Source organism: Haliotis rufescens, unplaced genomic scaffold (assembly GCF_023055435.1).
Source record: "Haliotis rufescens isolate VD_foot unplaced genomic scaffold, xgHalRufe1.0.p SCAF_3, whole genome shotgun sequence".
NCBI classification, from domain to species: domain Eukaryota; kingdom Metazoa; phylum Mollusca; class Gastropoda; order Lepetellida; family Haliotidae; genus Haliotis; species Haliotis rufescens.
This window is the reverse complement of record NW_025964001.1, coordinates 9,955,302-9,978,345: the sequence shown is the minus strand read 5'-3', so window position 1 is coordinate 9,978,345 and position 23,044 is coordinate 9,955,302. Positions and strand designations below refer to the sequence as shown.

At 37.6% G+C, this 23,044-nt stretch overlaps 1 protein-coding gene across 14 annotated transcripts in view; it reads left to right on the top strand.

The window, feature by feature from the left end:
* The window catches only part of LOC124146687 (echinoderm microtubule-associated protein-like 2), an 89,920-nt gene extending 69,060 nt beyond the window's left edge, over positions 1-20,860 (top strand). For 11 of the 14 annotated variants that reach the window (XM_046517111.2, XM_046517106.2, XM_046517109.2 and 8 more), the window contains 14 exons: positions 298-345; positions 3,469-3,570; positions 5,322-5,423; positions 5,927-6,061; positions 6,721-6,820; positions 7,071-7,228; positions 7,813-7,938; positions 9,489-9,620; positions 9,931-10,087; positions 11,025-11,122; positions 13,497-13,584; positions 14,104-14,199; positions 15,465-15,595; positions 16,517-20,860. In XM_046517111.2, coding sequence (XP_046373067.2) covers positions 298-345; positions 3,469-3,570; positions 5,322-5,423; positions 5,927-6,061; positions 6,721-6,820; positions 7,071-7,228; positions 7,813-7,938; positions 9,489-9,620; positions 9,931-10,087; positions 11,025-11,122; positions 13,497-13,584; positions 14,104-14,199; positions 15,465-15,595; positions 16,517-16,645 — 1,602 coding nt within the window. In that variant the 3' untranslated portion in view covers positions 16,646-20,860. The remainder of the gene's footprint in view (positions 1-297; positions 346-3,468; positions 3,571-5,321; positions 5,424-5,926; positions 6,062-6,720; positions 6,821-7,070; positions 7,229-7,812; positions 7,939-9,488; positions 9,621-9,930; positions 10,088-11,024; positions 11,123-13,496; positions 13,585-14,103; positions 14,200-15,464; positions 15,596-16,516) is intronic. The other 3 variants (XM_046517108.2, XM_046517107.2, XM_048403713.1) reach the window with 1 other exon arrangement.
* The last annotated feature ends 2,184 nt before the right edge of the window (positions 20,861-23,044 follow it).

The following is a 23,044-nucleotide window of genomic DNA, read 5'->3' as shown; positions in this document are numbered from 1 at the left end:
TACTCCCACAGTAAGCTGATATTAGTTTGATGACTGGAATACTGTTGAAAGCAGTGTCAGGCCCACCTTTCTCATCATTGCTGCTTTTTAAAGAAGGATACTTGAAGATTGGATTGATGCAGAGTATTTATATGTGTTCACCAACTTGGCAAGTTGAAGGAAATGTTGTCATGTCTGAGTCCTAACACATCATTCTCTCTGCACGTCCTCATGGTTTGTTTATTACTGACTTGCCTTCTTGTTCTGTCTCTTTCATTAGCACTGTTGTAAGCTTTTTTATGATTTATGCATGTTCAGAAAAAAAGAAATAGTACCTCTGAAGTGACAGATAATGACGAGAAATGGGTAAGTGCGTGACCTTGGACTGACGGTATTATAGCCAATCATATTACAGCTTTCTAACATTTGTGTAGCATTGAGCATACTGGGAGCAAGGAATATACTTTTGATATACGGTAATTTAAAAAACAACATTTTGATCCGGACATTTAGTAACTGATGAAAGAAAAATAATCTAATATCTGTTCACATTTGAAAAGGAAAACAATATAAAGACTGATTCATTCCTACATATAGTCAGTCTCAAGTGTCATATTAAGCTTAACATTTTACCCAAATTCTTAATGAAACCTTTATTAAACTCGTAGTTTATTATATTTTTTACGGAAAGGTAAGACTAGTTCTTGATGACATTTCTTGCTTGCAGACTGTTTATGTAATGGCTGACTAACTCATCATTTAATCCTGTTATCCAGACCTCTAAGCTGGTGTCAAGAGTTAAATATATGGTGGCAGGCTAGTTTGTTAAAATATTTTATGCTTTGGCTACAAATTATTGTTTGTTTATATATTTTTGTCAAAAGCACAGAAATGAACATTGATTTGAAACCCTTAGTTGATTTTATGAAAGTGGATGTGCCAAAATGGAGGTGGGTTACTTTCCAAAAACAAAATTTTTTCCAAGAGAGGAGACACCTTGGGTAAAGATGGCATTTTGGTCAGTTGTTCTCGCAGTGAAGTTAGTTTTGTGTCGCTTCTTCTTGTCCAGGACATTTAAGCTGTTAGCTGTATGGTGTCACTTGCCCTTTAGGGGCGGTCGGGTAGCCTAGTGGTTAAAGCGTTCGCTCGTCACGCCGAAGACCCGGGTTCGATTCCCGACATGGGTACAATGTGTGAAGCCCATTTCTGGTGTCCCCCGCCGTGATATTGCTGGATTATTGCTAAAAGCGGCGTAAAACCAAACTCACACACACACTTGCCATTAATAACCAATCCAGAACAAGAAGGGTGCAATTCTGTGGAATTACGTTTTCCCACAGACTTTGATGGCAACAGTTTTAAGTGCGTACTATACAAAATGGCTGCTGACCTGACCTGCTAGTTTAGAGTGTATGAACTCAGGTCATTGCACTCATTATCTCAGCCTGACTGTGACGAAGTGGACAGAGGTAGGCATGTCCACTCAGTGTGTGGTATTAATTTGCAATAGTGTGCTGAAACTGACAGTGTGTGTTATGGTAGTATGTGTACCCATTGCATCATTGTGCTGAGACTCACTCACTCACTCAGTATGTTTCTATGTAAACTGCATGGTGTAGAATGTTCACTTTGATGTGTGTGTTTCACCAGCAATAGTTAAATGTGACACGTGGATGGATGTGCAGTCAATATTGTGTAGTGTGTATATTTGTCGCTGTATTGTACATGTCTAAGTATCTTTCACATAACACGTTCCACTATATAAGTGCATGACCTATTTCTAAACCTTATATAGTTTCATATTTTCACAATATTTTTGCAAATTGTTTTCTGTTTCATGTCTGTAAGACCAGTTATTAGTATAGTCTTCTTTTTGATAGAGTATCTAAAAATAAATTTGATATTTGGCTGTTTTGATAGTTTTTACAGTCTTTTTAATTACAAGTTGGGCCACATGTACTGCTTCTTTTACACATAGGCCTTTCTTGAACATATCTAAGCTTGATTAAATAAGTTCTAATAGCGAACTTTTATCAGGATTTTCATTTCAAACCTTTTTTTTCTACTATATTTGTTTTCGCTAAGTTTTGAAGAGCTCTTTTAAGGAAAATGGGAATTTAAAAAATATAAACTTACGATTGACAGGCATGTTTTAAATAACATTCTGAATTCTACAATCATCATTTTCGATTGACTTTTTCATACCTTCCTTTACCGGTCCACAATTTTATTTTTATTAAATATGTGACATGTGTTTATCTTTCTTTTCTAAACAAAATATTCAAATGAAAACCATCAAATCTTGATGAGCCCTGACTTACTGAAGTGTTTAATGTATTTTCATGCTACTTGTCATAATGTAGTAGTAGGCCATGAGGCCTTGGGTCAACATGTGTATTTCCTCATTATAAACATGCATATATTATGGCAGGCATGGAATGTCAGCTAGTTTTCCCCGAAGGTAACTCTTTAGTAAATGTTTCAAATTACATTCAGATGTTGACACAGATAATATTTTGTGTATCTTAACTTTACTGTTGTGAATGATTCTGTGCTGACAAAGTGTGATTCACAACTCTTTTGATAATATTTCTTTTGACACAATTTAAAGTGATATTCTTGAATCCATGAATCGCCAGTGACGGATTCAATATTTCATGCTTTTTCTCAAAGTCAGAAAACATGTTTTTTATTTCTTGGTGTTCAGATATTTTTTTTTTCAAATCCATAGTATCAGTGCTTGAACTAATAATGAAAATAAAAATTTTTAAGTGATCTCTTCAGGTGATAGGGTGAAGTAGAAAAAGTTGGCAACACTACATTCAAGAGTTGTAATTATTAAGACTGTTAATATTAATCTGTTTGAGAAATGTTTTTGCTCTGCTTTGCTAGTGAACTTAGTACGAAGAAAATAAGTTTGCTCTTAAGATGTATATTATTCCACAAACTGAGATGATTTGTGCAACATTTGGGATCAGTTGACCTGTAAACAAAGTAATAAGCTTTGAAATCATTCAGTCAGTGATGGTGTATTAATTGAAAGTTAAAAATGTCTTTGAATACTGGTGTTGATGTCATTCAGAAAAATAGGACAACATGAATTTTAGAACTGTTATTATTTTCTTATTATCTTCCGTTTCATGCAATTCTGTTCTCCCTTTTCATATTTATTCAAATTAATAAACTGTTGGATGTTAGTATGTTGTACAAATTAGAGTTATTGACATTTCACCTACATGATATTCTGCGCAGTTGACCCAAGATGTTATGGTTTTCAGCAATTGGTAGTTTGACAATGATGATCATGCATGAAGTAAATTCCAAATATACCGATTCCAGTCTTCAAATAGGTACTTGCAGCTGTGATATGTTGCATAAAAGCATCTACTCTTTTATTTCTTAGCAGAAGTATTTGTCCAAAGTGTTAAGTGTTTGATTTCATGTGTATATTTTGTAAACAGATAATATGAACAGTTTGATTCCTTTCAGCCACACGTTCGTATCTGGGACTCTGTGAGCCTCAACACGCTGAACGTGATCGGACTCGGAGACTTCGACAGGGCTGTGTGCTGTGTCTCCTTCTCCAAGCTGGTAACTATAATATCTTATTACTTGCCCATGAAGAGATCACCCGTTTAATAAACATTCAGCTGTATTGCACATTGTGTAATACCAAAATTAGGAGATAAACATACTGTGTTTTCAATGTAGAGCTAGGTTACCTGTAGATTTCACCGCGCTAAATTGAATTTGGAACCGAACGCGCACTGTGATTTATTAGCCTCTGATTGACCAATCAGAATCGAGTAAATTCCAAATTCATGGTAGAATGTGTGCTTATGTACTCTCGGAACAAGTTTCACAAGCAAATATTGAAAGCTCTCAACATCCCTTGGCTTATTCACTACATTGCGTGTGAAGAAGATAGATCACTGAGAGGAGCTTATGCACACTCTATGACCCCAGCAACCTTGTTGCTAGGCTGACGTCACATGGCATTGTTTCGCCGATGGATCTTGCAACAAAATTCCTAAATTACGTCATCGGGTATTGTGACGTGATTGTAAACCTTGAGGTGCAAGGCCCCGTTCCATAAGGTTTTTGCTCATCAGATACCACAACTATTCACTCGTTTCATAAAATTGGTATTACACGGGAGCTCGTTTAGTATTCGATATATCACTTTAGGACAAAGAACAGCAGGGTAGTGCACTCGTTTCAACTCTCGTGCGTTTGGTGAGAGACTCTCACAATCCCGCTCTCACGATATAAAAATCACTACAGGAAATCTCATGCATTTATTAAGAACATCATTACAAGAAAATTAATATGGTACGAGATGGCTCTACAAGAATGGTCAAAGTGGATAAATTCACTGGACCCTGGCTTAAGTGAAAAACGTATCACCCTGGAACATTTTTGGGGTTGGCAGCTGTGGCAGTTGTTGTAGTCATTTGTTATAACAAGGACCTTGGTTCAGTACCACACCTGGGTAGAATGTGTGAAGTCTTGGCGTCCCCACCTTGGTTTTACTGGAATATTGATAAGCTGCATAACAGCCTACTCCCTCACTCACTTAAGACATGGCTATATAAAAAACAAACTCCTTGCACAGTATTCACATATTGGTTTGTGTCAACAACAAAAATAAAATAAAATTGAATATGCATTGATATTATGTATCTATTTTGATAGTGATGTTTAAAGAAATGTGTCTTGCATATATAGTCACCGACAAAAGAAACGTGAATATCATAGATGTTGGTTAATATGTGAATGATTACTCATATTCAAGAGATATTAGATTGGTTCGATGCACAAATGAACATACCGGAATATTGTGTAAACTGACTCTCATGAACGCATCATGACTCGAGATGCACCATTTGTCTTGGGCAGGATCAGCGTGTAAAGTTTGGAAATCATGTCATGCATAACCTAATAAGAATAGACACTCTGTTGTAACACTTGACTGACTGTTTGTTTTGTCATTAAGTGGCACACATTGGAAACATCTCTTCTTAACATACATACTTCTCTATGTGTTTGTATGGGTCGTGTTTCTTTTGGCGGTGAGTATATGTATTTTTTGTAAGTGGGCTGTGCACATGTAAACAAATAGTATAGAAAGTAATGAAGTAAAACCTCACCTGAACAAGTTAGTGTGATAATACCTTAACAATAAATTTACAATAAATTATTTTTAACAACAAAGGAATCAAACAGTGTACTTGAAATATTGTTATCAAGGTATCCCAGGATAAGAATTTAAAATATAAAATATGTTTTTGTTGAAGTGATGACATGCAAAGAGAGCTAAGAGAGATAACTTCTTGTTTTAGGATGGAGGGCTCCACCTGGTGGCAGTGGATGATGCAAATGAGCATGTGATATCGGTGTGGGATCTCAGTCGAGACAAACCTCACAAGATCACAGAAACAAAGGTCAGTAGTTACATTGTGTAGCTATGTTGTTGTAAAAGTTGCTCAATATTAGGACCGCCTCCGTGGTCTAGTGGTAGAGCGGAAGGTCCGGGGTTCGATCCCTGACCGCGTCATACCAAAAGACATTAAAAGATGGTACTTGTTGTTACCCTGTCTGGCGCTCAGCATTAAGGGGATAAAACAAGGACTGGTCCGCTCGGAGTCAGTATACTGTGTCTGAGTGGGGTATTCATGTTAAACTGCAGCATGGTATCTCAGTGAGCTAGCACTATAATTCGGCATCAGTCCGGACTAGTACAAGCAGCCACACACACACGTGCATGCATGTCGCTATATAAGTGCAATAATCTTGGACGCGACGTTAAACCCAATTTCACCTCACCTCACCTGCTCAATATTAGATCCATGCGGAGATTCTTGGGCAGAATGACCACACTTGTGAACTTTGCACTGCTACATTCACAAGATTTGACCAATCAGAAATCATGATGCTGATGTTGCAGAGTTCCACAGAACCCGTCCTGGCAGTGGAGTACCACCCGCAGGAGAAGAACAGCATCGTGTCTTGTGGCAAGAGTCAGATCACCTTCTGGACTGTGGAGGGTGGATCTCTAGCCAAGAAACAGGGAATCTTTGATGTATGTATTAGTATTACACAGTGCCGGGCAGAATATTTTCCCGTGCTGATGTTTTCTGTAGGTTTACTTCATGTATTACCCATAAGCTTAGAATGATCATGTGTAATAACGTTCCGATATTTGCACGGTGCTTCATTGCTGAGAAATAGGTGATACGACACCCTCCATTGTCCAAGATGAGACTTACTGATTACATTATGTCATCTGAACAATGTTAAATGACTACAATGAAGTTTCTCTGTAGTGTTGACATTTAAAACGTTATTTTCAAGACAGTTTCTAGATTAGACATTCTAATGTTTGTAATAAACTAGGGCTGGGATGGGTAACTCGGGTACTCAGGTAGTACTGAGTAGGACCTGGGTACCCACAGGACTACCTGGACCCATGGTTAGTCATGTGATATATTGTTCCATGACAAAAATTCACTAAAACTTCAGTCAACTTCATTTTATGCATGACCCCATCATTTTATACGTGTATCTAAATACATTCTGCCAGGGCTACTGTCAAACTATTCCTAATCGGACATTTTGTACCTATCTCTTGACACCAACAGCGGGTACCCGGTAGGGTGGGGTAATAGGGGTGTGGGTACCCGGGTAGTACATTTGGACTTGTCCCAGCCCTATAATAAACATTACGCTTTCTCTTCACAGAAACATGATAAGCCGAAGTATGTGTTGTGCCTGGCCTTTGCTGATAATGGGGACGTGATCTCAGGAGACTCAAATGGCAATATCTTCATTTGGGGCAAAGGTTTGTCTATGGTTTTGTTAATTCCATAAAATTTAGTAATAAATCTACAAGATGAATCTTCTTTGTCAACAGAAGGTTAAACAGAAAATGGTTTGGTGTTCAGGTATTCCCCTCAAAATTGAAATAGTGTCCATTTTCCTGCAGATGTTATTGAAAAGTCTTATATTCTGAGGACCATGCAGTTTGTATTATACCATTTTTAAAACACTGTTCCGTAGAAATCCTAAACCAGGTATTACTGCTTTTTCAGGAAGCAACCGGATCAGTCAGGCTGTCACTGGGGCTCACGATGGAGGAGTATTCTCAGTGTGTGTCATGAAGGACGGGTCCATTCTGTCTGGAGGTGGCAAGGATAGGAAGGTCATACAGTGGGACAGTGCTTACAAGAAGACAGGTCTAGAGACAGAGGTTAGATCACCCCTGTTGTATCATCAAACAGTCTGAAATGACATCTTAGTAATGTTGTTTGTGTAACAAGAATCAGAAACATTGAAATATAAACTGTGTATTCCAGGGATTTCTATTTTATGACTGGTTATGATTTGATTTTTTTCAAAGTTACCAACAACAAAGTCATAAGAGGCGACTTAATGGATTGATTTGTTTGTTTGCATATCCACGTACCCTAATGGGACATTGCTTATAATATCAGTCACTGGTTTATCTGGTTCATTAATGAAAGATTTGCATCATATAGCTGGACTCTTGCTGACTGTTGTCATAAAAAACATATATACAGAGAAATCAAAGTTACAACAGTCATCTGCAGATATAATGATATATCAAAGCAAAATATTGGCTAAGACATCTTCAAATATAAGCTGGAGTATAGGTAACACATGAAGGTAAATAGCAAATTCTTGGTTCCAAAAAACTGATTTTTTAGGATGCTTTAGGGGAGTTATATAAAGCATCAAACTGTATTTGGTTGTGTTTGTGACAAGATAGTGTTTGGGTTGACTATGAATATGCTGATAAATGTCTTCTCTCAGATCCCAGAAGTGTTTGGGCCAGTGAGGACTCTAGGCCAGGGAAAGGGGAACTTGATCCTTGTGGGCACCACACGCAACTCCGTGCTGCAGGGCACCCTTGACCTCAAGCTGAACCCCATTGTACAGGTGAGGAGCAGAGTAGCCTCCCTTTGTAGAGCACCTGTATATCATGCAGTCTGTTTGTCATAGTGGAGATGATGTAGGTGTATATGTGATGTTGGAGATGGCATCAGAGAGGGTGTTAATGATGGTGTTTAATATGTTAGAGATGGTGTTAGTGAATGTGTAGAGCTGGTGTTTAAGATGTAAGAGATGGCATTTGAGTTGATGTTTGATGGTGGTTTTAGAGATGTTTGAGGTGTTTTGAAACCATGCTCGAGGTAGTGTTTGAGATGGTATTTGAGGTGATATTTGAGAGCATGTATGAGATGATGCTTTAAGGTGGTGTAAAATATACTATTGAGATAATGTTTGAGTGTTTGAGATGATGTTTAATGTGATGTTAGAGATGATGTTTGAGGTGACGTTTGAGGTGACGTTAGAGATGATGTTTGAGATGATGTTTGAGATGATGTTTGAGATGATGTTTGAGATGATGTTAGAGATGATGTTCGAAGTGATGTTAGAGATGATGTTTGAGGTGATGTTAGAGATGATGCTAGAGATGATGTTTGAGGTGATGTTTGAGATGATGTTTGAGATGATGTTTGAGATGATGTTGGAAGTGTTGCTAGAGATGATGTTAGAGATGATGTTTGAGATGATGTTTGAGATGATGTTTGAGGTGATGCTAGAGATGATGTTTGAGATGATGTTAGAGGTGATGTTAGAGATGATGCTAGAGGTGATGTTAGAGGTGATGCTAGAGATGATGTTTGAGATGATGTTTGAGGTGATGTTAGAGATGATGTTTGAGATGATGTTGGAAGTGTTGCTAGAGATGATGTTTGAGATGATGTTTGAGATGATGTTTGAGGTGATGTTAGAGATGATGTTTAAGGTGATGTTGGAAGTGTTGCTAGAGATGATGTTAGAGATGATGTTAGAGATGATGTTAGAGATGATGTTTGAGATGATGTTTGAGGTGATGTTAGAGATGATGTTAGAGATGATGTTTGAGGTGATGTTAGAGGTGATGTTAGAGATGATGTTTGAGATGATGTTTGAGATGATGTTAGAGATGATGATTGAGATGATGTTGGAAGTGTTGCTAGAGATGATGTTTGAGATGATGTTAGAGGTGATGTTAGAGATGATGTTAGAGATGATGTTAGAGATGATGTTAGAGGTGATGCTAGAGATGATGTTAGAGATGATGTTAGAGGTGATGCTAGAGATGATGTTAGAGATGATGTTAGAGGTGATGTTGGAGATGATGTTAGAGATGATGTTAGAGGTGATGCTAGAGATGATGTTAGAGATGATGTTAGAGATGATGTTAGAGGTGATGCTAGAGATGATGTTAGAGATGATGTTAGAGGTGATGCTAGAGGTGATGCTAGAGATGATGCTAGAGATGATGTTTGAAGTGATGTTAGAGATGATGTTAGAGATGATGTTAGAGGTGATGCTAGAGATGATGTTAGAGATGATGTTAGAGATGATGTTAGAGATGATGTTTGAAGTGATGTTAGAGATAATGTTTGAAGTTACCCCTGATATGCTGTCATCTGCAGGGCCATATGGATGAGCTGTGGGGACTCGCTACTCACCCCACCCAACACCAGTTCCTCACCTGTGGCTCTGACAAGCACATCTACCTGTGGGACAGCATGTCACACTCTGTCATCTGGTGCAAGGAGATCACGGTAAGTCACACTCCGTCATCTGGTGCAAGGAGATCACAGTAAGTCACACTCCGTCATCTGGTGCAAGGAGATCACAGTAAGTCACACTCCGTCATCTGGTGCAAGGAGATCACGGTAAGTCACACTCTGTCATTTGGTGCAAGGAGATCACAGTAAGTCATACTCCGTCATCTGGTGCAAGGAGATCACAGTAAGTCACACTCCGTCATCTGGTGCAAGGAGATGACAAGAACATCTACCTCTGGGATTATGGTAGTCACAAACACAAAGCCACCTCACTATCTTACTCATGCTCCCCATCTTGTTTCAGGACCCCGCTCACAGCTGCAGCTTCCATCCCAATGGGAGTGTGGCAGCCATAGGCACCCATGCCGCCAGGTGGCTCATCGTCGACCTCGCGACACGGGAGATGGTTAGCGTCCACAGTGACGGCAGTGAGCAGATTGAGACGATCAAGTACTCACCTGGTCAGTTGGTTGTGCAAGTGTGGGCAGGAGTCTTCTTCTCCAAATGCTAAAATTGCTGTACAGAGTTGCATCCGACATGCTATGTTTAGGGTTCAAATAATAATTTCACCTCAATGATCCTTTGTCAGCACAATACCTGTTTCCCAAAGCATTCATAGCGTTAGAACTATCATCAGTATATGTTAAACAATGAGCATCACTGTAGCCATAGTGCTATAATCACTGTGTGAAAAAGGGCTCTGTACGTGTGTCACACTAAAGTCCAAATGTCTATGACTTATTTCACATTCGATTCGGATATAACTGCGATATGTAACACTGTTGAGGGCAGTAACAAAGCCCATCTCACACAAAGCAAATCACTACCTTTTCGTGATCTATGAACAAGTTCCTTTTAAGTAAGCCTCAAGTTGAAAGTTCAGTGTTCATATTTTGTCAACCTGCATCATTCTATTGACCCATTCTCTCATAACTTAATGCCCCCTTGTGAACATGAACAAATTTATGCTATAACATCTTGTTTCATTGATATTCTGTGGAGGGAAAGGCCCCAGTCTCCAGTGGTGTGATCAAATGTTTTATAAAACAGTATTTTAATGTTTGAATGACTACATGGTTGCTTTATTATGTAATTGTCCCTGATATTGGCCTTCAGCGACTTCTTTTTTCTAGGCCTTGGTTCACGTTGATGTGATAATCAGTGAACCTTTTTAGTCCAGAAACGCCACATACTGAATAGTAGGGTAGTTGCTTCTGTACGTTTCCTGTAAGTTTTCTTTAAGTAACCATGATTCATTAAACCAGAGATTTGTTAATCCACAATGTGTTAATAAGGAAAATTTCACTGGGAACTGTACCATCAAGAGTACTGAGGTTGTGGTTCAGATATTACAGTTGACATGTCACTCACTCACTCACTGACTGTGACAACTTGCAGATGGCAGCTACATCGCCATTGGGTCCCGAGACAACTACATCTACGTGTACCAGGTCAGCGATGGAGGAAGGAAATACTCAAAAGTGGGGAGGTGCTCGGTAAGTTGCTACTGAATCTACTTCCAGGGTGTCGTGTGTGGATGTGTGTGTGTGTGGGTATTGGTGTGGGTGCATGTGTGCGTGTGACCTAGGCTGGTCAGAAAAGGTGACTTCATTAAATTCAGGCCAAGAACGCCATGTCAGATATTCATGCCTTATCTATGATTAGAATCTGTCTTAGTTTGTGTTTCTTTATATTTGGTGATAAGATAGACATTTTGATGTGTAGGTGTGTTTTGGGTTTGTTAATTATATACATGTTGGTTATGTCATTATGCACTTTGTGGCATGTGGATCAGAAGGTCACTGCATTTTATGGATACCGTTGGTATTTGGATGAAAACCATGTGTCAAAACATCTGTAGGTTGAGATGAGACACAGTCATTGTTTCTCTGTACAGTCATTCACGGATTGGGTGGAGATCTGTCATTAGTCAGTCATCAGTCTATACAGTCATCAGTCTATATTGTCATTGTCAGATGGGGTTGAGATCAGTCATTAGTCATCATTCTATACAGTCGTTCACAGATTGGGTTGAGATCAGTCATTAGTCAGTCATCAGTCTATACAGTCATCAGTCTATATTGTCATTGTCAGATGAGGTTGAGATCAGTCATTAGTCATCATTCTATACAGTCGTTCACAGATGGGGTTGAGATCAGTCATTAGTCATCATTCTATACAGTCATTCACAGATGGGGTTCGAGATCAGTCATTAGTCAGTCATCAGTCTATACAGTCATCAGTCTATATTGTCATTGTCAGATGGGGTCGAGATCAGTCTTTAGTCATCATTCTATACAGTCGTTCACAGAGGGGTTGAGATCAGTCATTAGTCAGTCATCAGTCTATATTGTCATTGTCAGATGGGGTCGAGATCAGTCATTAGTCATCATTCTATACAGTCGTTCACAGATGGGGTTGAGATCAGTCATTAGTCATCATTCTATACAGTCGTTCATAGATGGGGTCGAGATCAGTCATTAGTCATCATTCTATACAGTCGTTCACAGATGGGGTCGAGATCAGTCATTAGTCATCAGTCTATACAGTCATCAGTCTATATTGTCATTGTCAGATGAGGTTGAGATCAGTCATTAGTCATCATTCTATACAGTCGTTCACAGATGGGGTTGAGATCAGTCATTAGTCATCATTCTATACAGTCATTCACAGATGGGGTTCGAGATCAGTCATTAGTCAGTCATCAGTCTATACAGTCATCAGTCTATATTGTCATTGTCAGATGGGGTCGAGATCAGTCTTTAGTCATCATTCTATACAGTCGTTCACAGAGGGGTTGAGATCAGTCATTAGTCAGTCATCAGTCTATATTGTCATTGTCAGATGGGGTCGAGATCAGTCATTAGTCATCATTCTATACAGTCGTTCACAGATGGGGTTGAGATCAGTCATTAGTCATCATTCTATACAGTCGTTCATAGATGGGGTCGAGATCAGTCATTAGTCATCATTCTATACAGTCGTTCACAGATGGGGTCGAGATCAGTCATTAGTCATCAGTCTATACAGTCATCAGTCTATATTGTCATTGTCAGATGGGGTTGAGATCAGTCATTAGTCATCATTCTATACAGTCGTTCACAGATTGGGTCGAGATCAGTCATTAGTCAGTCATCAGTCTATACAGTCATCAGTCTATATTGTCATTGTCAGATGGGGTCGAGATCAGTCATTAGTCATCATTCTATACAGTCGTTCACAGATGGGGTTGAGATCAGTCATTAGTCAGTCATCAGTCTATATTGTCATTGTCAGATTGGGTCGAGATCAGTCATTAGTCATCAGTCTATACAGTCGTTCACAGATGGGGTTGAGATCAGTCATTAGTCATCATTCTATACAGTCGTTCACAGATGGGGGTCGAGATCAGTCATTAATCAGTCATCAGCCTATATTGTCATTGTCAGATGGGGTCGAGATCAGTCATTAGTCATCAGTCTATATTGTCATTGTCAGATAAGGTCGAGATCAGTCATTGGTCAGTCATCAGTCTATACAGTCATTCACAGATGGGGTGGAGATCAGTCATTGGTCAGTCATCAGTCTATACAGTCGTTCACAGATGGGGTCGAGATCAGTCATTAGTCAGTCATCAGTCTATACAGTCATTGTCAGATGGGAATGACGGTGTAGCTTTGTGGTTACAGATTTAGCATGTCATGCCTAAGAGGCCCAGTTCAATTCCCCACAAGGATACAATGTGTGAAGCTCATCATTGGTGTTGCCAATGGGATACGGCTGGATTTGAATAACAGCATAAAAGCCATCCCGCTCTAAATTCCAGACTGGATGATGCTTGATCATTCTGTGAGAACCTCATTCCCTCACTCACTCAGTTCTATGTTACAGGGCCACTCCAGCTTCATAACTCACGTGGATTGGTCAGAAGACAGCCAGTATCTAGTCAGCAACTCAGGGGATTATGAAGTCTTATACTGTGAGTAGGATTTATACACTGACTAAAGCCTTGCCTTTTCATTTTATTGGTTTATTTACAAATTGTTTTCTCAAATTGTTGGGTCTGAGATAAAAGAAACTAAAACTAGACCCTTCATTTTAATGAAGTCAAAGATGACAGAAAGATGAAATAAAAGAAGTCTTTTATGTTATTTTCATCCAAAATACTCCTCAACATGTTTTTGATGAGTTATATTTGACACAGTATATTTTATCAGTTGCAACAAAAAACATCCATGAGACAACACACATTTGTAGAATTTGTGACTATCACCCTTTGTTAAATGCACAAAAACTAAAAAATAATCCTTGAATAACATGTTCAATCAACATAATGTTCATGATGATATTTCTATTATCAATATCATGTAGACTAAATGTAGAGATGCATGGCTCTCTAAAAGTACAGGGATGAGTCCTATTTTTCTTTGGCTAGTTGAAAATCTGTGTGTCGATGCCATGTTGTATTGATGGGTAACAAGTGTTTTGTGTTCTACAGGGACAGTGAGTTCCTGTAAGCAGTTGACCACACCGGCCTCAGTGCGAGACACTCAGTGGGCAACCCAGGACTGCACACTCGGCTTCAGTGTTGCAGGTAAGGGAGAAGAAAAAGAAATATATTTTCGTATCATGTCACAATATACCTGTTGTATTACATAATTACACAATTAAAACTCAATAAAACCCAACATTCAGCCTGTAGGCCTGTGAGGCATGATCAGCCATACAGAGCAGTAATTAAGTTTAGAAATACAGAATATGACAAAATACATCCATACAAAAAAAGTGTCAAAAATGTGAAACATAAGAAAACAAGTAGCTTTGGCGTGTGTACAATTTGGAGATTATTTTGGCTGGAAGCTTACTGTATATTACTGTCTGTAGCTAATTTATATGGTTCCCTCCCATCAGTCAGACAGGCCATTTGTCATACACCTTGTTATTGCCAATCGTCATACAGTTGAGTAGGGGGGTAATTAGAGCACACACCTTAAGCTGTAATGGTATGACCCAACGCTCTGAGTTAAGGTCTTTGTTACAACAACAATGTTAAATTCATAAAGGGTGAGTTGTTGTGAAAAGGAGGAAAAGTCCAATCGAGTTCCTTGATGCTGCATGTCACCTATTGAAGCTTGGATAGCCATTATCCGCCATTATGATGCTTTGAATGTTGAATTATGTTATTAATTCTTGTTAAACTTGGTTCATATTTATAATATTATGTTGAATAAACCATACTAATTTATTAATTACTTTTCTGCTTTACAATTTGTTTTCTTACAATCTGCAAATGAATAAGCACAAGATCATTCATAATTATAATCCTGGTGTTCCCTATAATTCAAACCTAAACATAAACACAGTTAATGATCTGTGTGGAACAGTCCATATTGATAGGTAGAAGGCAGGGGATTAGTCATGCATATCCTATGTTATTATAAGCTGTATGACAAATGGCCTGTATGACTGATGGGACGATACCATTTATATACCCTGTGTATTTTGTGATCCGGACTGTAGCACATCACCAGGGCATACACGTTCCCTACATTTGCAATAAAATATGTGTTTGTCTTCCGCTCTTTTTTCTAAAATTATTTTTGAAGAACTCTTTATTAATATAATGGAAAGAAGAAAAATTATTTTTTCATAATTTGCCCTTTTTGAAAAGTGTAAGCAGGAATCGCATAGAAAAAAGAGTTAATATTGTGGGCAATTGTGCATGATGAGTACAAAGTAGGACCATTTATGAAGTCTGCTCTGGATACACAGATATGTAACCATCATGTTTGACAACCATTGGCGACATTTATAAAAAGTCACCACCAAACTCTGACAAAACATTGTTCCTATCTGCAGGAATTTGGCCTGATGGCGCTGACGGCACAGACATCAACAACTGCACTCGCTCCCACAAACAGCATCTTGCAGCCACAGGGGATGACTTTGGGAAGGTCAATCTGTTCAAGTATCCATCTTGTCAGCCGAAGGTAAGCTGCATTATGAATTTTGATGATTGAAATTACCGAAACCAACATGATAAGAAATTGACAAATAATAGCAATTTCAGTTTCCAAACAGTTCAACAAACACACTTAGCAGTTTTATACATTTATAGAAACACATTGTGCTCATTGATTACACACAGGTTGAGTCAAACATCACACATGGGGAATCGGGAATGAACTAGGCAGTACTGTAGGTAACAGTGATCCAGGGGTAGAATATTGCCCCTAATGCTCCGTGTCTGATAAATGGACATCAGAATGTGTTGGAGTGTGTGGTCACCGTAAGCGCTGAGTTTGAAAAGTGCATGAAGAAATGACCGTCTCACTCAGAACAGTCAATGAATAACGCGAAAATACTCAATAGAAACATTGTCATCTAAACAAACAGTCTTTGACTGCTCATGGGGAATATCAGTCAACCAGGACAAACGTTTTACTGCACCCAACATGCTGTACTGTCCTGTCCAAGGAACTGTTTCAGACATAGTGTCAGACATCATTGTCATTCCTTTGAATTAACTTCAGTATTCAATGAATAAAGTGACAAAACCCTTTCCATATCCAATAGAAATCTCTGCATAAAGCAGAGTGGATTGTACGATTCCGACTATATCATGAGCATGTGTTTATGAATCACTATCAAATAGTGATGATACCAGATGTTTCGCGAAAAGGTGAGTGTATCCTGTCCCACTGGTAGCACCCTTCCCAAACACATGCAAAGGCAAGTCAGTTGTTCACCTGAAAAAACATGGGAACATATGGTACAAGTCAAAATAGGGAATTGCATTGGACATCATTTTTGTCACTAATGCGTCAAATTTGGAAATGTCCTCCACATGTCTACCATAAAACGTTTTGAATGTTCAAACTATATCTCACTTCTCCTGTCTCTGTTCACAGTCCAGCAGCCATGTCTATAAGGGGCACAGCAGTCATGTGACTGATGTCGGCTTCCTGTTCGACGACTCTCGGCTCATCTCAACCGGAGGTCGTGACATGAGCATCATCCAATGGGAGGTGATTGGTTAAAACAAAGACAGATGTTCCAAAGCCAATCTGAAGATGATAAAACTACAGTTTAAGGAGATATTGAACGTTTGGGAACTCATGGATCAACCGTGTTTATGGATTAAAAGAAAATGATGCTTTGTATACAGCTTCTGGACCAAGTGTTGCTCTCAGACATTACATTGTGAAACTGATGTCTGTACTGCAGCCAGGGACAACAAGCACTGGCCAACATGAGCAAGGCATTTTTGTGTTGAGTTTGTTTCTCTGAGGCCATGGCTAGCCCAATGATGAACAGGTTTACATGTACAGCAGATTGCTGAGTTCATCACCTGGCTACAACCTTGTCCAGCTGCAAGTGCTAATGTATTGTGTCAACTATTCAGTGTGATATCTGATGGCATGGTTATGTAGGTTGAGATGCAGGCTGTCATGTGCAAAGATCAACATTTGATATGATTGTTTTATTTGCAAACATGGACTGAAAATATTTCTGCTTTAAACATCACGAATAATATTAAGCGTTTTTTGATAGTTTATGATAGCATTTATTTATGGTTAGTGGTGACAAAGTAATTCAACATCTCCAGTATTTAGAGTCTGTTTAGTGTTGCAACAAATGTATGGTGTCTGTAAAACACCATTTATGTCATATATTTATCATTCATGGTGTAACTGGTAGCAAGCTTTTATTTGCTTCACATAAACAAAATGCTTCCAACAGGCAACATGTTTTATGAAAGGAATTGCTTATAACCACAGAATGTATTTTACTTTTTTTTATTGAAATAGTGGATATTTCTTAGGTTTCCTGTTATTGGACTGAAAGTGAGTTAATGTTGCTTTCATCAGCTACTTCAGACAAGCTGATTTTGGCTCTGATGGGTCGTTTTGAAGTTTGCCTTCTTCGTATTCTTTCAGCATTAAGAAGTTTGGTCCAATGTTGGATCAATGATACTTTCCAAGTTGGAGAATGATTTCAATTTTTTTGTCTTACTGTGATCTGTTTTTATATATATTCCCATGTTATGCTTTATTTGTGTGTATTTCTGTTATTTCATGAAGAATATATGGAATTCTAATAAGGGACTGGTCATTTACGTAAGTGTCACTAAGTACATACATTTTGGGGATGGACATGAAAAAACAAAAACAAAATTTGGTGTTCATGGGATTTTCATGATCAAATTCAACTTTTGTGTAAGATGAGAGTTTAAGATAGAAGATGTATAGGAGAGTAATCATTTTTAGTACACCATGACTGATAAATCTACAAAGTCATAAAGAACAAATGACCATCTGTTAGAGCTGCATTCAGTAACATGGGATGAAGGATTTGATTTACCCACCTCCTCTTTTTCCACATTCCTTGCTCAAAATGACAATATGTGTAGTATGATATTAGAAACACTGTTTTCTGCCCAATGGAGTGAGGCTTGGAGTCAGTATAATGTGTCTAAGTGGGAGTTCCATGTTACATTGTGGGATGGTATCTCAGTGGGCTGGCACTAAAAATCTGGCATAAGTTCAGACTAGTACAATCAGCCACACACACCTGCATGCTTGTCGCTGTATAAGTGCAATAACCTTGAATGCGACGTTAAACCTCATTTCACCTCACCTCGCCCAACAGAGTGCTGTGACATACTTAATACCTTTAAAAAAATTGAATTTCTTTTTACATAACCCCTGGGTACATGAAAAAGGTATGTTGAAACTATAAGAACATTCTTTTTTTATTATTTCCATATTAAGAAACTGCAAATATACAAAATTATGACAAATAAAACTTGGTACCCACAAGAAGCTAATAAACAATTTCGGAGTTTTGGTCAATCCAAATATGATTTTCATTATGTTTGTATGTGCTTGTGTGTCTGTCTATATATATATATATATATATATATATATATCAATGACTTTAAACTAACTGTTATTAGTACGGACAAAGTGCTTTGTTGTGAAAATTGTAAAAAAAAATGTTGTTAATGGCATGTAAATACTTTTGTTAAACGAATAGATTGAAAGGGTATCCATGGTAACCACAAATCTGGAAGCAATGGTAACCTTAGATACTGAAACATGCAACAATATGCTTCTACTATTCAGTTTACCTACTTAGCAATATATATATCTGTACAGTCCATATACATCTGAAAGGTATTTTCTTATACATGTACATTGGTATGTGTCAGTTTATGTACATTTCATATTTAAAGATAAGTTGGTGTATATTTGAAATGTATATTGCATGATGCTTCCTGTTTGTTTTAGAATAATTGCTTACTGGTACCCAGTGTCAGTTACCATCATTTGTTTAGACATTGCCATTTTCTGCTGTGTCTTAGATATGCTGACAGATTTTCTGTACACAACTTATTCAATTTCTTTTTATAAAAAATAGATATGATTTCATGTTTGTGTCAATAAAATAATTTTAAATGTCAACATCTTTTTGCTTAAAACTAACGGTAACAGCAACATATTTTGTTCCTCAATAGTTCTATGTGTTATGCATTTCAGAAAATGTAGCCACAATTTGTGAAAAAGTAAAAGAAATGATTGGTTTATTTCTTATAAATATCGTTTTGTTTGCATGCTTGTTTAAGCTTTAGATCTAATCAATCTCATGGAATATGTATAAAGAAAATATGTAAACCATGATGTTGAATTGGTCTGGCCTTGACTAGAACTTTCATTTTGTCATACCAGTTGGTTTATTTTATACATTCACTGCCAGGAATGAATCAAATAGTAAAGCTGTTTTGTGCTTTTAGTTGGTGGTAAATATTTTGTTGGCTGGTATGTTGTTGTGTCCTTTCACCACGTGCCCATGTGTATTTTGATAGTTCAGATGTCTGGAAGCCGTTTTTAAAGATAAAAATGACTTATGAACAATTTTGCCACATGTATTAAGTATTGAGAAAAGAAGTACTTATGTTTTGAATGATGTGTTATGTGAACAGATTTCAAAACAAGATGTTGCAAAAATCAGTACCTTGTGATAGAGAAATAGGATTAAACTTTTGAATCGGGCATGGTTAAGATGGCATAAAATAAGCCCCTGTTGTGAGAAGATGGAAAGGGTTCAAATAGTATGGGGGAATGGTATAGGTTTTAGTAGTAGTAGTACATGGCTAGCTTGCCAAAGTCTTCTGGATGTCCAAGTGTAAGATGCCTTCAAACCTTAAACCACAAGTGAAACATTTTTTTTTAGTTTGAAAACAATCAGTATGATTTCAAGTATTTTCCCTTCCAAATTCTATTGCAGTGGTATGCTGTTGGGAGATTATTTCACACAAATTGCTTTCTTGGCTCATTTGCTCATTCTTTTGATATGTATCCATTTATATTGTATTCTACGTTATGACATGATCAATGTCACTTATGGTATTGGAGACTTTATTTCAGTATTAAACTGTTTTTGTAAAATAAACTTCATCAAAATATTTTGTAGTATTTCACACACAAGTATATATTAATTCAGACTATTTGGCTTTTTTCAAGTATTTGTGCAATATATTTATGGCTGATAGACACATTTTTAATTTCCTCTACGGTGCAAATAGAACTTTGTATCTGATCATTAACCTCGCTGTAAATTCTTTTGGTCTTTTTGTTTGTATTGGTCAAATATAATGGAACCTGGGCAGAATGTCTTTGTGCTGGACAATGCCTAAAAGGGACAATCATCAACTGTATCTTTCAAAGTTTCACTTGTCCAGGAATGGTTAACTCTGATGATGTCAACAAACAAGATATCTAGATCTAGAGGTTCCACATCTATCAACTCTTATAAAGCAATGCTGCTCATAACTCATGATCATATGACATGTTATATATACTTCATTCAGCCAGGAGGGGTGATGGGGTAGTCAAGTTTGGTTGTCACACAGAAGACCTATGTTTGATTCCAGACATGGGTACTGTGTGAGACACCCTTTCTACATGTCCCCAGCTATTATTACTAACAGTGATGTAAGACCATACTTACGGACTCATTGAGCCAAGAACTTCACTTTAGGTATGTACTCTTATTGCTTCACTGTCTCGTTAAGGAGACGTTGACTTCAATACTTGACTGAGCAGAGGCATTTTAACCGTATATATATATACTGCATGATTCACATTTTCACCTTTAACGACACAAAAGAACCTGGCCCTGTGTATACCATAGTAAATTATTTAAATCCCAACTATTGCTTACTCTGGAATAAAATTCTTAATGTTTTCAAACATATTTGTTTTGTGTATTTGTTATGTTATGTAGTTCTATGGACATGTGGTTTCTTCTCTGCCCATCTGACATACAGTATATCTCAGAATTGGCTCCAAGTGTTCTTGTTTGTTTGAAATGACAGCGAGCAGGTTTTTTTTAGCAATTAACTTTGGTCAATAATGTTTTAAATACGACATCTGCAACGTTTTTTATTCAGTTTGTACTGGCTATACATAGCCGATCACACACATACAGTGACCTGACTGACGATTCTTATCAGGATGGTAACCACATAATCAAATTTCAATGATGCTGTTTATTGCTAACAAGATGAGTTTCTTGAAAAGTGCGCTTTAACATTTTTGTCATTACTCAAGTAATATTCCGTAAAATAAACAAGCATTTAAGTTTGATACACTATTTGTTGAAATTAAAGATATGAATTTTTGATTTACAACACAGTTGTTCATTATATTTAGGACACAACCAGTAAAGTTTGAATATAACATACATACTAAATTGAACAGAAAAGTTCTGGTTCTCAACAGACATACTAGGGCTGAGGCTGATTGCATATCAGTTGCGAGAATGTGGAGTAAATGTTCTTTACTCTGATAAGATGTGTATGCATAAACCGTCACACACTCAGAAACACACCTTGGAATGGATCCATGGGCCATGTGTTGTTGTTCTGTTTATAAAAATGTGTGAGTCAAATAAATTACATACTATTAGGCAACATCAACAACAACATTAATTCCTCAGTGCAATCACTTCCAAAACTGATCTAAATAGGACATTATCACAAGCAAAGAACTGGACTAGCTTTGTAGCTCATTGGATGTGAAGGTGTGAATGTCAAATGTGACATATAGATTGTGTCACATGGTATATATTTCATGAAGAAAAACTCATCATGCATATATCATTCTTTTTATCGATTTATTGATACAGGCAACAATAACATGTAAATGTAGCACTTTCAACATAACATCTAACAAAGAAATCAATGTTTCACAACCATTCGAAATTATCTGCGATTACTACACGGGCTTGAAGCACAGCAAATAAATTATCTGCGATTACTACACGGGCTTGAAGCACATCAAATCACTCATTAACGTGGCATTATGTCTTGTGTGTGCAGGTCTGATCCATTTGAGTGTTCCATCTTGGCGTTTGAGAGGATGGAATGTTGCTCCACGTTTGAGGGTGACTCGCCGAGGGCTAAATCGTCTGAAAACTGATCTGTTCATTTTGCCTCTCTTGAGAACGGACATGATAGTCCTGGCCTTCCGTTTCTCCTCTTCCGTCTTCTCCGACTCAAGTGTCTGCATCAGTCTTGTCTTGATTTGGTCTTTTCGTATGGGCCTGCAATCTACTATACTGGGGGTCTCCATCATCATTGCTGTTAGATATGACTGTAGATTGTGTAGAACTGATGTAGAATCCAGACAATCTGTTTCTTCCTTCTCCCTTCTAGAACAATCCAGTAGAGGCAGATAGCTCTGATTGAAGGAAACATCAAGGGAAAGACAGCTCTCGGTAAATTAGTAATCCACCAACTGTTTGTTTCTGACATTCAGAGCAGAGGAATCCATACTTTTCTGGTAAAAGTGTCTGTGTCTGACGATGTAACCCTTCCCTCCGTATTTAATCGGCCTCCCTCTGTATTTCGTTAGTTTACCTCAGGCTTTCAAATCGTCGGGAAGGGTTACATCGTCAGACACAGAGACCCATCTGTCAAATAATCCCGATTATCATCAGACAAATCTAATCAGCCAAGATCACTGAAGTGTCTAAAACACAAAACATAAGTAGGTTTCTGATATGATCTCATTGAGTCCTTTGTTTACACAAACAACCTTAAACTGAAGTCTTGTTTACTCTTCCAGCCAGCCATGTTGTTACAGTAGGACGCACAAGTAAAACCAATCAAGAGCATTTTCATTTCAAAACAACTGGCGAAGGACAGAAATTCGTGTATTGCAAAAAATATGTGTATTTCTCTTTCAATTCGAATGTTAGATTAAAAATATAACTTGATCATATGTAAGAAAGAAAATACTTTAATCAGATAAACAAGGTATGTATGTGCCTATAACGATGACAAATATCTATATGGTATAATTAAGTTCAAGTTCTTAGAAATTAAAAGTACCCGTGTCATTAAACAGATAAATCCTATACATGTACAATTA